The 15,967-nt window shown below is 48.1% G+C and overlaps 5 protein-coding genes across 5 annotated transcripts; 3 read left to right on the top strand and 2 right to left on the bottom strand.

Annotated features, from left to right (window-relative positions):
• The first annotated feature begins 1,625 nt into the window (after positions 1 to 1,625).
• On the top strand, positions 1,626 to 2,313 carry AGABI2DRAFT_192515 (hypothetical protein). Its single transcript, XM_006460879.1, has 3 exons — positions 1,626 to 1,696; positions 1,761 to 1,839; positions 1,888 to 2,313. Exons 1-3 carry the CDS (start codon positions 1,630 to 1,632, stop codon positions 2,165 to 2,167), a joined length of 426 nt encoding a protein of 141 aa, XP_006460942.1. The 5' UTR covers positions 1,626 to 1,629; the 3' UTR covers positions 2,168 to 2,313.
• A 213-nt stretch (positions 2,314 to 2,526) lies between these two features.
• AGABI2DRAFT_178316 (hypothetical protein) lies at positions 2,527 to 8,044 on the top strand. The gene is made up of 18 exons (XM_006460878.1): positions 2,527 to 3,043; positions 3,099 to 3,230; positions 3,293 to 3,824; positions 3,874 to 3,908; positions 3,959 to 4,075; positions 4,130 to 4,315; positions 4,366 to 4,428; positions 4,482 to 4,612; positions 4,662 to 4,837; positions 4,889 to 5,151; positions 5,388 to 5,627; positions 5,670 to 6,259; positions 6,316 to 6,719; positions 6,753 to 6,898; positions 7,025 to 7,129; positions 7,226 to 7,361; positions 7,421 to 7,779; positions 7,837 to 8,044. Exons 1-17 carry the CDS (start codon positions 2,540 to 2,542, stop codon positions 7,759 to 7,761), a joined length of 4,101 nt encoding a protein of 1,366 aa, XP_006460941.1. The 5' UTR covers positions 2,527 to 2,539; the 3' UTR covers positions 7,762 to 7,779; positions 7,837 to 8,044.
• Positions 8,045 to 9,109: 1,065 nt separating this feature from the next.
• Positions 9,110 to 10,769, bottom strand: AGABI2DRAFT_136019 (hypothetical protein). Its single transcript, XM_006460877.1, is given in 6 exon segments — positions 9,110 to 9,218; positions 9,231 to 9,590; positions 9,649 to 10,289; positions 10,340 to 10,487; positions 10,541 to 10,636; positions 10,686 to 10,769. 4 exon segments carry the CDS (start codon positions 10,698 to 10,700, stop codon positions 10,051 to 10,053), a joined length of 498 nt encoding a protein of 165 aa, XP_006460940.1. The 5' UTR covers positions 10,701 to 10,769; the 3' UTR covers positions 9,110 to 9,218; positions 9,231 to 9,590; positions 9,649 to 10,050.
• Positions 10,770 to 10,809: 40 nt separating this feature from the next.
• Positions 10,810 to 12,060, top strand: AGABI2DRAFT_192512 (hypothetical protein). The gene is made up of 5 exons (XM_006460876.1): positions 10,810 to 10,995; positions 11,051 to 11,102; positions 11,161 to 11,251; positions 11,308 to 11,547; positions 11,676 to 12,060. The coding sequence occupies exons 1-5, from the start codon at positions 10,914 to 10,916 to the stop codon at positions 11,982 to 11,984; spliced, it is 774 nt and encodes a 257-aa protein (XP_006460939.1). The 5' UTR covers positions 10,810 to 10,913; the 3' UTR covers positions 11,985 to 12,060.
• Positions 12,061 to 12,512: 452 nt separating this feature from the next.
• On the bottom strand, positions 12,513 to 15,880 carry AGABI2DRAFT_117856 (hypothetical protein; the record flags this gene model as incomplete). The annotated part of the gene is made up of 5 exons (XM_006460875.1): positions 12,513 to 12,835; positions 12,891 to 14,434; positions 14,487 to 14,565; positions 14,622 to 15,108; positions 15,164 to 15,880. The coding sequence occupies 5 exons, from the start codon at positions 15,878 to 15,880 to the stop codon at positions 12,513 to 12,515; spliced, it is 3,150 nt and encodes a 1,049-aa protein (XP_006460938.1).
• Positions 15,881 to 15,967: the final 87 nt, after the last annotated feature.

The following is a 15,967-nucleotide window of genomic DNA, read 5'->3' as shown; positions in this document are numbered from 1 at the left end:
GACGTACGAGAACAAAGTGAAGACGAAGACATGCAGCAAACAAAGTCAATGGTATCTTTTCCTTCAGCGGTAAATAGACCATCCTTGTATCAGGAATCCATGGAATTGACGGGAGCGTATAATGTCCACGAAGCGTCTTCTGCGCTCCCTTCTTTTCTGGATGGCGGTCACCATGCTTCGATACCAAACAATGACACGATGCATACTATGTCTTTTTCAAGGTTCAACGATTCTTCAAGGACCAGAGGCGAGCTACTCGATGAAGAAGGTGAGGCTTCCCTGTACGGGCAGTTTTGGCATCACTTAATCTTCCTTTTAACCAGATAAGGGAGTGGCGCAAGAGCGGACGCCAACTCTTCAAATGCTCAATCCACCGCCTGAGGAAAGTAGCTTCAAAGAACGTACTTCACCGGTGGACGAATCGTATGAGAATTTTAACTCTACCAACGAGCAACATTTCTCCTTTCCTTCGGTTCTGTCGACTCCTCCCCGGTCGCGTAACGATGCGAAGCCCCAGTTCAATACACCCCCTCCTCCCAAAGGCCTACCGGACTTACCAGAACCGCCATCGCCAATATCGGGTGACGAAAATCAGGAATCTACAGCGAACTTCTCCATCTCCCTTGCACCTGCAGATGTCACACCGGTGAATGACGTAGAGGAACAACTGAGAAATGGGAACATTACTTTCAAGACCCCGAAGCCTCCCGGGGGATGGTTATCTACACCCGGACCATATTCTCGGGATCAATTGACGCCAGAAGGTCGGATGAATGGCCTCGTTGAGTCATCGGACGATGGGCCACCGCAATCAAAATTCAACCACTCGCGTCCAATGGTCGCTCAAACTCCCATGCCACCTGGAGGATGGATGAACACACCTGCACCACATCCGATAGATTCAGATGCGGAATCTGTTATCAATGAAGGTGGACTCACGACGCCTGTAGCTTCGCTTTGGCGGGCTAGTAAGATACCTTTGAAGACGCCAGCGCCACCCGGCGCATGGGCTCTTACGCCTGCTACAGCGAGGAAGGGTGCGCTCAAAGTGCGCTTCGACAATGATATGTCTAATGAATTTGGCAAGATACCTGCCAACAGCATTCCAAGTCAGATTACAGATGTGTCTGAGGTCGGTGTACGTAACTCGACGCCTGAGCCCTTCAGACCTATCACGCCGCCTTCGCGAAGCCCCAGGAAGCACAAACGCTCTCCGAGTGTACGATTGGTGGATGCATATGGCAATGAGAGAGGGGATGATCAGCTTGGACGACGCACGTCTACGAGTCCCACTCCTTCTACGCCGCGAAACAAGAGTGGTATCCGAATTGTTGATGCACTTGGGCAAGAAGTACAAGAGGGTGAAGAAACTCCCACTCAAATCATTGAGGAGGACGTGGTGATCCCACCGATTAGTCGTGTGGAGGCCTTACAACGTGTTAAGTTGGGTATACAAGAGTTAGCGGAAGGAATCGAATCGTTGGATTTGTGTGTCCTGATTTACTCTTGGATGACCCTGATAATGATTGAAATTTTGCCAGGACAAATGCACCACAAGAGAGTGACACCGCTCGCATGAAAGAGCTGGGTGATGCATCTCGAGCGCTGACACAGTCGAGGGAGCAGTTAATGCAAAATATGCAGCGAACAGAAAAGGAGTTGCAGCTTCGTGTTCGACGGAAGGTAAGGAGTGGTATTATGCAGTAATATTTTTGCAACTATATAGTTGACATCCCATTGTTACCGATAGGTTATAAGAGGCGACTGGTTGGGAAGAAATGCCTGCTTTCTGTTTTTTGTCGGGGTTATCCAAGTTGCACTGGTCTTTATGGTGTATCGGTATGGCTTTCAGTCGACTTCCTACAATCGCTTCTGACTTTTTGGAAGTGCTTCAATCTTGCGCGCAAGAAAGAATTTTTTGACCAACTATTATGACCCGTTCAACCCGGACCTCTTCTTGTATACCACCAACCCCGATACCCAATATGCGACGCCGACTATGTCATGGAATCTGGTTACTGAAGCTGTTCGTGATGGAGATTTGACAGGATTTACAAAAACATGCCGTATTGCCTTATCAATTCTTATTAAACGATTGCATCGAGAGATTTGGGATGTCTGGGGCGATGACCCAAATCGACCAGTGGGAGCCTGGCCACCGACCTGATTTCTTAGGATCTTGTCTTTTGGTTTAATTAAAGTATCCTTATTCGGATATTAGGACACCTACCCAACGTGATTACCGTCATTTAAGTACCGTATGATTTTATGTCCACTTATGTTGTATATTCCACACAATTATGCGTCTGGCAACTTCCGCTCTGCGTAGGCATGAGGTAATCAATGGAAAGTGCATTTACGTTGCGACGAGCGTCACGTCACCATAACGTTCTCAGCGATAACCTCTTGGGCCCCACCGGAATGACGAATGGGGCAGCTACTTAGCCGGTCGTGGGACCCGCCTTTCCGTTTGTCAATTTTAGCATAGCGGTCCAGATGACCGCTTTCATAAAACACTCCATTACCGCCTGTCCCAGGAATGGGCAGCCACGAAGGCAAGGACCATCGCTTCATTTCACCAACCCAAGTCAAAGAGCAGGATTTCGCTCCCCAATCTTTTCTTCCCGCAACACCACCCCATGCTGAGAATCAACCCCCGGAATCAGATACAACTGCAACAAACTCTTCTGACGAGTTCGACTGGGACGATGGTGATGAAATAAAGGGGGATGTCGCGGACGTTACCAAAGCGAAACGCATTCGATGGCTTTGGTCTTTGTTCATGAAGCTTTCGCGATTTGTTCGGGTGCTGCTCATTGGGATCCTTGGTGCTGCCATTCTCATCGCACCATTACTGGTCGTGAATCTACGTTTTAGAAACAACCCTGCCCGGCTACAGGTCCACATATGGTCACTTTGGTTTACTATCATTTGGTCTGCAGCATGCGCAACGACGTTAGTGGTGCATGCCATACCTCATATTGTGCTGTTCGTCATACGGCTTTTCGGGAAGTCAGTGGAGCGCTTGAGGTCGCGTGTAGAGGTGCGTACGCCTGCTTCAGAACATGAATGCAAGTGGAACGTCAAATTTTCTCTAGTTGACCATGGCCGTTAGTGCCTGGATAAAATTGGTACTAGACGTGGCATGGGCTTGGATTGCCTTGTCCGTCATTCGTGCCATCTATCATCCTCCTCAAAAATACTGGGTTATCATCAACCGTGTTATGCAAGTGAGCCCGTTTCTACAATGTATTCATTTCCAGTTGCTTGATGCTGATATTGCATTGCGAAGGCCATGTTTGCAGCGAGTATGGTTCTACTCGTAGAGAAATTATTTTTGCACTTTGTTGCCATTAACTTTCACGAGAAGGCTCTTGCCGACCGACTCGATGAGAATCGTTTGGGACTCAAAGCGCTGGATCGACTCTCACATGCGTCCGCTATCCCGGCTCGGAAGTCACCCATGGCACGACGTGGACATAGGAGTCCCGGATCAAGTGCTTCTCTCGACGCTCTCGCGGCTATGGATCGCACACATTCACATGATAGTAGTCAAGACATTTCCCCAATAACAAGTGAAAAAAAGTCTTCCCCCACCGATACCAAGATGCACAAACGTGCTCAACGATCAGACAGACAGAAAAAGAAGAAGGCTATTACTTCCGTTATTGTTGATCAAGTAGGAGGAGCCATCGGTCAAGTAGCTTTCAAAAATACCGATCGCGGAGGAATCAGTGGTTTATATTCGGCCAAGAAACTTGCGCGCAAGCTATTCAGTACATTGAAATACACTTATCCTCCGAGGTCATACTTGACGGTGGAAGGTATGCCTACAATATTCGCCTTTAGAAGCACACTACATTACTGCTACAGATTTCGAACATTACTTCCGCACGACTGCTGAAGCGGTAAACTCTTTTTTTCGCCATTTGGAAAACCTTACTTAAACGCTCGTTAGCATGCCGCTTTCGCTATATTCGACAAGGATGAAAACGGAGACCTCTCGAAACGCGAGATGCGTGAAGCAATCCAAAGGATTTATCGGGAGCGAAAAGCCTTGACGGCAAGTTTGAAGGTCGGTTAACCCAGCATAGCTCTTTCCACGACGCAACTCAGAGATGCATGACAGGATTTGAGCTCCATCGTGGCAAAGCTTGATGCTGTGCTGATATCCGTCGCATTGATGTTCATAATATTTATCTGCCTCTTGATTTTTAATCGGTCAAACACGCTTGCTTCCCTCGTCCCGCTTGCAACCATCATCCTTGGGTTCTCGTTCATATTCGGGAACTCCGCACAAACGCTTTTCGAGTCTGTACGTCAACGAGTTTATTCCCGACAAGTACATGCTTAACCAGGGTTCAGCTCATCTTTATCTTTTCCACGCATGTCTTTGATGTTGGGGACCTTGTGATGATTGATGAACAGGTTCATCGTCCCTCAGCTTGTAATATTGAGCCGCAACTGATATTTCAACGCAGTTCCTTACTGTCAAAGAATTTGGACTCTTTTCAACGACATTCCGGCGTGTCGATGGACAAGAAATAATTGCTCCGAACGCCCTGTTGGCGAATTCGAAGCTAGTCCACAACCTTCGTCGTAGTAAAGCAATGTAGGTATTGAAAAAGATGTCCATTTGGGCCCGCTCATCCTAGTTGCAGGTGGGAAAGCACAATGTTAACAGTGGCCTACGATACACCGATAGAAACTTTTGAGGAACTGCGCTCGAAAATTGAATCGTTTATCAACACGAATAGTCGCGATTGGTCTGGGTTTATGCTCAACATTGACAAAATGGACTTTCAAAATGCCTTGCATCTGAGTGTGGCTATCGAACGTAAGTGCTGCTACTGACACCTTTGTCCGAGACATTGATGTACTTTCGTAGACCGACGAAGCTGGCAGGATTGGGCTGGTAGATGGGCGCGGCGAACGCTGTTTATGCGGGAATTAAAGACAATCTTGGAAGAACTTGAAATTGGTTACACTATGCCCATTCAGCCAGTTCTTCTACCCGGCCCTCCTACAAATATACCACGATCTTCGCCCGTGGAGTCGTATGAGGGGTCTGTGAACTCTGAGCTAGGCAACGCAGGAGGATATCAAGCTGGTGATATGGGCCAAGCTCCAGGAAAATCATTTCATAGTGGAGTACCTTCCTTCGGATGAGCGATGGCTGTCGTCCATAGAAAGTCTGCGGGATATTGTGACATTTTGTCAACTATGCTTTCTTAGTGCATGTTTGTTATACCTTCATGTGAAACAACATCTGTAACGGCATGGCTTGGATTGAAAAGTACTTATTTGTCTGGGAAAAGGTTGTACTTGTTGATAAAGGACTAATTTACCTTTTGATCCGGATGTAACAAATGACTTCCACCCACAAGTTGATCTCTTCAGCCCTCCAGAACATCCAAGCTGGCATTCCAGTTTCCAATAACCACCCATTTGCTGCAGGAAGCGAAGACTCCTATGCCTATCTAGAACAAGTCACTCAGGCCGCCGATCAAATCATCAATTCGCTGGACTCGTATCTCTCGATCCCATGGTCGCAACCGAAATTAGTTTCCAGCTTGCGCCAACAGTCAAATCTTACAAGCACCCTCCACTCTGTCAGGCCGCTTTTGGTCCCTGTTATTATAATTTCATTTACTTATCAACTCATACAGGCGGAAAAAAGAACGAAGGAGTTCGCTGAAGCCTTACGAGACCGTGCCAGCACTACCTACAGTGAAGATATACCATTAGAACCGACATCGATTGCCAATTTTTGCATATCACGGTTTGAAGAATGGAGTACACAAGCTGGCTTGGAGTCGTTCAAGGATGAACAAAGAGAAGGCAACGTCACGATCGTGCTTGGCGGAAAAGTCCTCGTAATAGACGTAGATTTCTCAATCAACAAGGAAGATCCTTCAAGGCCTCGAGTGCATGTTGCCAGTGTCAAGACGTCTTACGCGACTATGGATGATGCGTCGGGGACTCCATCGAATTTTAAAGGGTCTATCTCCCTGGATGCGTTCCTCGCTGAAACCATACAGAAATACTGCGATGAGGTTCAAAAAAGAGAAAATGACCGCGATGGCATCCGAGCCGCGAAATTGGCAGCCAACATTCAGCAGCAACTGCGTTACCTCGTAATGCTTGATAGACTGGCCGAAAAGAAGGATGGACCGCGTGCTGCATGGTTCGTGGACACGGACGAATTGTGTCACAAAGTTGAAGGATTTGCCGCCAGCGAGGCTGGGGCTGTTGCATCGTAAGTATCTCTCCCCAGTCATCGATTGTGTTTCCTCTGATTTTCTGTTTAAACAGTACAATGTCGATGATGGCAGCTCCCTTAGACATATTCCTTTTACGTTCCCATGCCCTTCCTATCCCATATCTCTTTTCGCCAAGTATCACATTCCTGGTTTATATCTCGCCATTCGCATATCTATACTGCCTTCGCAATGCTACGGGACAAACGACTAAACTACCTAATCTTCCTTACATAGACATACCGTTCGACCAACTTCGATCTCACCTTCCCGAGATTTCAAAAGGCATTACCATGGCCACGCTTTCCGTCATGCCACTAATCAGGTCCCCTCTTTTCACCTCTGTGGAACCACTGCCAGGTATTGCCAATCGCCCGACATTCCAGTTTGGCTCCCAAGGAGCCAATATCAGCCATGTCTTCCCTGGTAGTGGTGCTGCGGCGAAAGTTGGTAATGGGGGTACGCATCACTTACGGATATTGGACTTCACAGACGGTGGAAAACGCCCGGGTATCGTCATGAGCCAGAGTCAGATGAGAGATATAGAACTACTTATCACTCCTCTAGGAGAGCTACATGCAGATCTAGATGACGTCAACATCTTTTCATTTAACGGTAACAGTTGGGTCGACCTACTAGTGAAGTTTCCCGAGTCTTCTCGAGCAATATTAGAGTCTGACACTTTGCCAGTTTGATCACAAAACGACAGCCAAGCATGAACGATATACAGCACTATATGTGAGCTTTTATACGTCCCCTCCAAGTCTCAGCCAACAAAGTTACAGACTTCCCCAGGGGGCATTCATCCACCACTACAGCTCCGGTTGACTCCACCAGACGAATCGGGCTTCATTCTTGAAAGGGTTCCTGTACGTAACATTCAAGAAGTTTGGGGGATTTTAGAAGTGAGATGGCGACCAGATAAATCCGTTTGTCGACGATCTAATGAACATCTATTCCAACAGATTGTACGAGAACAAAGCTGGCTTAATGAAACCCTTCTCGCATGCCAATGGATCCCTGAAACAATGAAAGACCCCGATGCTTTTGAGATGGAGGACTTGGACGTGGCAGACGACGAGCTACGAGCAGTTTTGTCAGGTGATTAGGAAAAACATCACTCATCTTATTATTTTATCCGGTTTCTAACTCATGTGCAGGGACAAATATTCCTCGCAAGATCCCTGTCAATGTCTCGCTCAATCCTCAACCTTCATCCGAGACAGATAACTTGTTTGGACCATCAGAACTTGACCCATCAGAACTCAATGCAACACTACGACGGCCAAAGATCGTGATGAGATCACCCGAAAGGCCCCCTATAACAGGGCTTTTTGAAGTCTCTGTATCCTTAGACGAATCTCGGCCACGTGGTATCGCAGTTGAGGTGCAGGGGGCTATGGGTTTGGATATGAATAGCAACACCCTTGAAGAGATTTGCCGGAGAGGAGGGGTATTTGGACTCCCCGGAAGGATATGGGCCAATTCACAGAGATCCTAGGCTCATAACTCTGAACATGTGAGATCTTGAATTGATTTAGGAATCATATGATTCTTAACTCATTGATTGCTTTAGCTAAAGCGATAAGGAGGCTATCACGAGTCGGTGCCTTTCCGCCTTCACCGCGGAAGACGTGAAGTTAAATCCACTTAGCATTCCTTAATTTTTTTTTTTAAAAAAAGTACACGGTGCAATCACCCTACGAGTCTAGATACATCTGTTTTCGACGGAGTCTTACTTCCTCTTGTAGAGCTTGTGATGCCAAAAAGAGGATCTCTCGAGTTAACTAAATCTATCAAGCTCAAGGATGCCGCTCTCACAACGGATGATGGATTATTGGAAGTCGAATGCCTCCTTGCATCGCTGCCTCCTTATCAATCCAAGTCATCTACTTATATGCAATCAATACAGGCAGTCTTAAAGTGTAAAACAGCAAAGGGTATGACAAGAAGTCTCAGCGTCCATTGAATATCTTGTGACAGTTTGGATCATTGGTCAGTACTTAAATTTTATTGCCTGGGTCACACTACCACAGTTCAGGTTTCAATTTGAGATGGGATGCTTGGAGATGCAAGCTTGAATGGAACCTTGAAAGGGGTATCACCGTATCGTGGCCGAATTTCTCCTCAGAAAAGAATGTGCAAAGGTATATTTGGCTCCTCACGATGTGATAACCTGTGCGAGATACTCTAGCCAAGTTAGATATCGCAACACTTGCGCACACAAACTCCGAAGTAAGAGTGGGCTAGTCAAATTTACCATGATCTTGAACAATTCATATGCGTCATGATTGTCGTCATCTGGGTTTACAGGCACTGTCGTGCATGGTGTCGAACGTTATTTCCTCGACAATGGGGGTGGCTTTGAGCTAGCGAGTACAAGAGCCAGAGTATGATAGCGAGGTGTCAACTCTTCGTGTGCATTTTCGCAAATTCACCGCAAGACTTGACATTCATATTTTCTCGAGTTTCACAAGCGCAACCAATAATCGTCCAACACGGATTTGACATTCATGTTGTTAGCTCCGGATGGGACTTCGCCCTCGCCAAATCTGCGCGATCTGGGCGCAACATCTAAAAGCGTGCACGAATACGATGGGTCATTCCGAAATGCTCATGCGACATTTCCACTATTTTGGCTAGCAAAGGAATCTTGTGTGGATGGCTTCCCCTCTACTTTATTACTGGAGTTCGATGCTTCTTCGGCCGATGGAATAGAATCCGATCCAGACTTCCGTCTTTCGGACGCGTCCAATAGAAATCTTTTCCCTGTGCAGACAATGCGTTTTCAGAAGAATGCGGTTGAAACAAGTGACCTTACCTTTTCTAGCCTCTTTCGGCCTGCAGACAGTAGAGACGACATAGAAGCACGGACTTCGGGAACACGTTGGCTAGCATGTTCATGGTACCCGCGGAAGTTTTCAAATATAGTTCCAAATTTATTTTGGTCTTCTGCAGAGGCAGAGGCAGAGGCTTGGATCTGACCGAGCTTGTCGCGCAAAATGATCAGCACATCCCATGCCGCAGTTTTAGAATCTGTCCCTCGTGCTTTGACTGCATTTTGTATATCTTCCATGGCGGACTTTAGAGCAGTACGAGCTTCCTCCTGGTGGGAATCAACAATGTTCCCAACTTGATCAAAGGCCGTATCTACGAGAATACCTGCACCGGGAATCCCAGCGACATAGGCCTTCGCTAGCATGCGAAGTGCAGAGAACAGCTGTGCCGCTGTCTCATTTTGGGTATCGTTTCTTTGTTCCGATCTTCTAGTGAAGTGGCGGACTTTGTCAACAATGTCGCCGATACCCGACCAACGGTATATAGCATATCCTGTTGAGGGGAACGGGATATGTGAGGATGATCTACTAAGGTGCGGACGTGAGCATACCGCCAGCAGCCGTTGCAACCGCGCCTCCGGCGAAGCCTGAAAGAGTCAACAGCCATCTTGAGTTGCTACCACCTGAGGGACCTCCGAACTGAACCGTGATAAACGTTCGGTGTGGCACTCGGACTCGACGGACTATGGATCGGGAGAGGAAGGACATAGTTTGGGTCTAGGAGAATACAAAAGACAACATAGGGAAAATGTCAAGAAGTCCAGGTGAACGTTGCCGACACTGACAACGCTCAACGGCGATTGACATCAAACCCTAACCCAATTAAGATAGAATAGCCCGCGTCGGTGCTACTTGGTCGTCCACTCATCACTGGCACCCCGGGAGCTACAGTGGTCCATACACGACGCGCACGCTCAAAGACGAATGAATAAATGGAATACTGCACAACATGTTTACTGAGCGGGAACCTCGATTTCACCAGCATCAATAGCTTCAATGACATCATGAGGGGGCTTGCCATCCACCGTACAACCGACACTCTGAGCGGTACCCAAAATCTCTTTCACAGTGCCAGACAGTTCCTTCGCTAGCGATTTGTCCCTCATCGTCCGTGCAATATCGAAAATCTCGTCGAGAGCAACATTGCCACTGTGTTTGATGTTCTTTTCCTTTTTACGATCACGAGGAGGTTCTACATTCATTTTAGCAAATCCGTTCCGCTTTAATTCAAAAACTGCGCACCTTTGAGAGCACGAATAACTAGTGATGATGCTGAAGGAACAACAGAGACAGCCGCTTGACGATTTTGGATGGTGAGTTGCACTGTAACCCGTAGACCCTTCCATGCTGATGTGGCCTTTGCAATATCTTCACCGACCTTCTTCGGTGACTTTCAAGGTGTACTTAGGACCATATTCTATGCCGACACGACTGGACACTCACGAGACCAAGCGGACCAATTTTAGGGGCCAAAGCAGATGAAGCACCAACTTCACCACCAGTCGCACGGAGGTATATTATTTTGACCTCATTAGGATCCTAGGATAATCGATGAGCCTTAGAACGTGCAGCCGATGGTGGTACATACGAATTTTGGGGCCATAGTGGGAAACGGGGCTGGTGAACGGCGCGGGTGGACTTAGCAATCAATGAACGGTCGGGGACGATAAGGTTCAGGCTCCGCTGATGAGCTGTACAGAATAAGTGATCTCTCGTTTCGTCTAATTAGTATTTGTTACTGTTAGGCTGGGTCACCTAGTTGCCAATTCATTGGTAGGACCGAACAGCCACAACCATCGCCATATGCAATGGGTCTATGGAATCCCCGAGCCCAACCAAGGTCGAATTGCCGACCTCTTTTGAAGAGGTTTCCATCGATGACCTCGTTGAACTCATAGGTAAACCCTTTCGTTTGGTTCTAGTGGATTACCGCTGAATTTCTCCTTATTTTAGCCGATATGCTACAACGTTTAATGTCCCACAACGACAAAATTCCTCTTCTACCGTGGGTTCACTTTGTGGCTCCCCTCAGATACTCTCACACCAATTGAATTGCACCTCAGTGAAAACTTGTCGAGATTCCACTCTGGCTCTGTCCCCCATATATCCGTGCTTGATTATCTAAAACGGATTGTCCAGTACACCAACGTAGAGGTCCGTGTGATTTCAATCTTTGCATAACAAAACACACAATCTCACATCCCCGGTAGAAAGCATGTCTTCTCCTTACCCTGAATTACATTGATCTGATTAGCACCCGGATGCCAACCTTCATCTTCACGTCGCTCGTCTGTCATCGTTTCCTGATCGCTGCCATCACAGCATCAAGCAAGGGACTCTGCGATGCCTTTTGCACCAATCAACTCTATGCCAAAGTCGGTGGTATCACCGTCACGGAACTCAACTGCCTCGAACAGGAATTTCTGTCTGCCGTGGACTGGCATTTAGTCGTGAGCCAACCCTTTTTTAACATTTTCTCCACTCTTCCAATTCACACTCCATGTTTTTAACATTCATCCGTCGCCATCATGTAATCCACTTCACGTAAAACGAATCGATCCTTACGGTTTCTTGCCAGTGCGCCCGTGATATGCTCAATGAGTACTATATCAACCTCGTAAGAACCAACGGTTCAGGACGCTTTGCCCTTGCAGGGGATACACCGCAGGGTGGATCCGATAGTGACGTGGATCTTGACAGTGTGATGTCTCGGGACTCTTCTCCAGACATTCCCATCCGCCATGTGTCTAGCGAAACGCCAGCTCCAACTATCCAGGCTTCTCCCGAAGGTGTTCCTCGTGCAACGTTGGAGCAGAACATGGCTTTTGCGGCTCTCCGGCAGTCACAGCACCAACTTCAATCGTCACCATATCAACAACTTAATTAAACCCAATTTCTTTTCAGGGAGGGGTGGGGGGGCCGTTATATAACTCTAGTTAACATTCCCAACTACAACATTTGGCATTGACTGCATGACTATTGGACCAGGGTAAAATTAAATATGATACGACTATTTATCTGTATATGACTAAAGCACAAGGGGTTATTGCAAGGATTGTATGACAATTTTGATGAATGGAACAACGATCGCGGATACTGCTTGCATGCAAACATTGGGTTACAAGTCCTTCGAAATATCAAAGAAAACACCTAGCATTCCAGAATTGAAATTAAAACGGTGACGAACAAAAAGATCATCGAGCTGAGTACTCGCATTCAACGACTGTGGTGATGATTTATGTGTGTGTGGTCGTTGAAAAGAGCGAGTTATCGATGATGGAGAGACACCGTAACCAGAATAGCTGAGAAAGAAAGAAACTACTTCGTGTTAACAAAGATGTTGAGGGCAACATCACCAAAACACCGAAGAAAAAACAGGGACCAGACGAGAAGTAATGTCAATTGCGAAAATAAATCAAGGACGACGCAAGGCGGATAACATCTTGGCCAACGCATTGATTTGTCCTTTCTGAACCTTTTTGACGTTCTCGCTTCCATCTTCCCTCCCATTACCGGCCAGATCAGTGGTACTCGTAGAGGCGTCGCGACGCATTTTCTCTGGTGCACGAGAAACGCCCCCGCTAAAGCCAGGCCGCTCGTTGATCGTGTCGAGCTTAGGGTCTTTGGTCTTTCTCGTCCTTTGCTTGCGCTGAGGTGGAGAGCCAAAGATATCACCTACGGGATTAGGAATTTGAGCTCGAGGTAGCTGATCTAGCTCCCAAGGAACACCAGACATAACTGCGGAAGCTTTGTTAATTGTGTCACGACAGCACTTGGAAATGAAATAACTCACTCTTGATGTTCTTGGGCAGTGTTGGATGATTCGAATGGGTAGAAGATGCTGACGACTGCGGGCCCTTACCACCAGTGCGCCACGAAGCGGACGACACACTGGTAGCTGTGGTGGAAATACTCCTATTGCTGGAGTTGCTGTAACGAGTGAAAGCAGAAGTCGAAGTGCCAGCACTGGAAGTAGTGCTCATGGAGCTGCGCCAGTTCCCTGAAGCAACGGAACTGGCGCTGGATGCCACTAGCCGTCCAGAGCGCCCGCTACGGGTACTATTAGGAGAAATTCCACGTTCAGAAGTTTTCTCGCCAAATGCCCACGTGTTGAAGTTGGAACTCGTTGACGGTATGTTCCCCAAAGACCTGTTGGAGGACTTGGATGGCGGAGACCCCCGCCCGTGACGGCCTCTGGCCCAGGCTTGACCGTCATCCGAAGCGTTGGGCACAGCAGTAGAACTGGGACTAGGGGCGTTAAGGCCCATGATAAGGTTTGTCACATTGTTGGCAGTCATGGACATGGGTTGTTGAGAGCCCGAGTCAAGCGATGCGGAAGCGTTGGTATCCTCCATGGACGGAGTGTTACTTGTAGCGTTCGTCGTCGTGATGCCCGAACTTTGTTTGCCAAATGAAAGTTTCCATTTCGAGGGCTTCTTGACAGGAGCGGCTGCGATGGACGAAGATGAGTTGGGAAGGGGAGGAGTGAATGAAGCAGGCGGAGGGGTGCCCTTGTTACCGACGACCAAGTGCGTAGGCATAGCAAACATAGATGGAGGTTCACCAGAACCACGTGTACGAGATGAAGACGTGCCAGAAGTTTTCGTGGTCGACGTCGACTTAGTAGAGGAAACTCGTGAAGCCTTGCTGATTTCCCGAGCGAGAGCTTGCGATGCGATAGTGAGGGTAATCAACGTTTCATCGGTAGTGGTCACTGGTGTAGGCGGACAACCTTTTCTGCGCAATCCGCGTTTCCTACGCTTAGTGGATGTTGTTCGAATTGACGCCGGATCGTCCTCGATGGTTTGAGACAGTATGCTTTCTGATCCTTCTTCCGCCAGATGCTCCATTTCCTGTTGTGTCTCTTCGAATTCCTGATCATAAACGGTGGAAAGCTCAGAACGTTCTTCCCTTTCGTACGCGGGAACGAGAGAAGGGGCACGGGATAACGAACGATTTCCCATCGCAGGAGTACGAGGAATCTTGCCACTGACTGAAGGGTTGCGAGAAATAGGACGGTGCGAGAGGGGAGTCGATGCTGCAATAGGGTAACCTTGGGTGGAGCTGCTAGATACAGACCGATGCATGCCATGGCAGCCGCCGAGGAGCGTAGGAAGGTTCTTGACCCACATTCCAAACTCGCTGGCCGTAACACGAGGAGAATCGTCGCCAGGGTCGTCCAAGATGCAGAAGATTCGGTTGGCAAGAAACTCAGCCACAGGTCGTGTCATGCCTGTGAAGCGCACCATGAAAAAGTTGACAGGATCGCGACGGTATAATTCAAACGAAGAGCAAGCTCCCTGGCAAGTGTCTGTCCAAGGGTTGAAATGATACAACCTTGATGATGGTTAACTTATGGATTCGAACTCGGAAGAAAGGAAATCCTCACATATTGATGAGTACGATACCGAGTGACCAGACATCGGCAGCGCGAGGACGATAAGTCGGTGCGACGTTGTTTCTGCACTCTGCAAGGGAATGAGCTCGTATACGACATAGTTTGCAGTGATCGTTCGACACTTACCATAACTCATGTAGGGAGCACTGCCACAGTCCATATCAGATGATTCAATGTCCGTAGTTGATAACCCGAAATCAGTCAGCTTGACTATGACCTTGCGCTCCTGTCGACCATCTGGAAGTGTAACAAAGCCATCCGTAACGATGAAGTTTTCGGGCTTGATATCACGGTGGAAAACCTGCTGAGCGTGGCAAGCCGCCACGGCATCGCATATCTGGGAGAACATAGAGGCAATGAGCCGCAAACGGGTCCGGGAAAGTAATTGAGAGGGGTGCAGGTTAGAAAGTAAACTAGGAGTTGGAGGAGTGCGAGAGACAGAAGCAGCTTCAACCGAATCAGGCTCATGATGATCGCGAGCTTGTTCCAAAAAGTAGAACAAATCCTCTCCAGGGACATATTCCAAAAGCAAAAGCAAGAATGAAGATGTCTCAAGAGTCCTGTGAAGAGTAACTATATTGGGGTGTGAGTGTAGTGACTGGTGAATGGTAACCTGGGAATATGCGTCAGCACTGAAGGCTAAGAAGCAAGGAAATGAAAACAAGTACCTCGGTCAGCTGAGCGTCCAGGGCTTCCTCGTCAAGGTTAGCTTTGGATAGGCACTTGACTGCGTATTCGCGCCCATATATGGTCTCTGCACGACGAATAGGATTGCCATCGAGCTCCATGGGACCAACCATTGACATATGACCATCTTCGGAGGGGAGAGAACGGGAAAGAACCTCCTTGACTAGATAAACGACCGCGTAGCTACCAGAACCAAGACGCCTGACGACCTCGAACTCCGGGGCGGGCCTCGTGAGTTCTGGATCATCATCCACGTCGGGGTGAGAGCTTATCGAAACGAGGCGGATAGGCTCTCCCTGGAGGGAACAACCTTCACCAACGATGTCTCCGGGGGCAAGGACATCCTCGATAGTGGACGACGAGGAGGAAAGGTAAGAGTGAGTGGAGATGTTGGGAGGTCTGGCAGTGGGGATGGGGATTGACGTGGAGAGAGGGCGGGACGAAATGTAAGGACTACGTGGAAGTTTGATAGAATTAGTTGATGGGGATGTATCGGAGGGAGATGAAACATGAGTAGCAGAGATGGCAATGGGAGAAGTAACGGAACGATTGACAAAGCTGTCCTTGTGAAGGCGCTTTGTCAGGGGATTGGGGGGGAAACGTAGCTCGTGAGGGCGAAAGTGGTCATTGTCTTTGTTAGCAGATTTAGGGGACGACGAAAGGGAGAGGGGAGGAAGCTGGAGCGGATACTGCAACATGAGAGCGGGCGGTGGAAAAGTCGTGAGGTGGCTCTACTCGCGAAAAAGATCAGGTTCTCGTATGGATAGACAAGAACGTCCGTTCAG

The sequence above is a fragment of the Agaricus bisporus genome (assembly GCF_000300575.1).
Source record: "Agaricus bisporus var. bisporus H97 unplaced genomic scaffold AGABI2scaffold_5, whole genome shotgun sequence".
NCBI lineage: Eukaryota > Fungi > Basidiomycota > Agaricomycetes > Agaricales > Agaricaceae > Agaricus > Agaricus bisporus.
The sequence above is the reverse complement of the archived record's forward strand: the minus strand, read 5'-3'. Positions and strand labels throughout refer to the sequence as shown.

What these genes read in the sequence shown, in the direction of transcription:
- AGABI2DRAFT_192515 (XM_006460879.1), top strand. Translation starts at nt 1,630, where the DNA reads ATGCAAAATATGCAGCGAACAGAAAAGGAGTTGCAGCTTCGTGTTCGA. An exon ending in ACGGAAGGTAAGGAGTGGTA is followed by an intron (nt 1,697 to 1,760) that starts TTATGCAGTAAT and finishes AGGTTATAAGAG; the next exon opens with GCGACTGGTTGGGAAGAAAT. An exon ending in CTGGTCTTTATGGTGTATCG is followed by an intron (nt 1,840 to 1,887) that starts GTATGGCTTTCA and finishes ACTTTTTGGAAG; the next exon opens with TGCTTCAATCTTGCGCGCAA.
- AGABI2DRAFT_178316 (XM_006460878.1), top strand. Translation starts at nt 2,540, where the DNA reads ATGGGCAGCCACGAAGGCAAGGACCATCGCTTCATTTCACCAACCCAA. An exon ending in TCCGCACGACTGCTGAAGCG is followed by an intron (nt 3,909 to 3,958) that starts GTAAACTCTTTT and finishes AACGCTCGTTAG; the next exon opens with CATGCCGCTTTCGCTATATT. An exon ending in GCTACGAGCAGTTTTGTCAG is followed by an intron (nt 7,362 to 7,420) that starts GTGATTAGGAAA and finishes ACTCATGTGCAG; the next exon opens with GGACAAATATTCCTCGCAAG.
- AGABI2DRAFT_136019 (XM_006460877.1), bottom strand. An exon ending in AAATTGGTCCGCTTGGTCTC is followed by an intron (nt 10,488 to 10,540) that starts GTGAGTGTCCAG and finishes ACACCTTGAAAG; the next exon opens with TCACCGAAGAAGGTCGGTGA. An exon ending in AGTTATTCGTGCTCTCAAAG is followed by an intron (nt 10,290 to 10,339) that starts GTGCGCAGTTTT and finishes AAATGAATGTAG; the next exon opens with AACCTCCTCGTGATCGTAAA.
- AGABI2DRAFT_192512 (XM_006460876.1), top strand. Translation starts at nt 10,914, where the DNA reads ATGGAATCCCCGAGCCCAACCAAGGTCGAATTGCCGACCTCTTTTGAA. An exon ending in TGACCTCGTTGAACTCATAG is followed by an intron (nt 10,996 to 11,050) that starts GTAAACCCTTTC and finishes TCCTTATTTTAG; the next exon opens with CCGATATGCTACAACGTTTA. An exon ending in TCCAGTACACCAACGTAGAG is followed by an intron (nt 11,252 to 11,307) that starts GTCCGTGTGATT and finishes CATCCCCGGTAG; the next exon opens with AAAGCATGTCTTCTCCTTAC.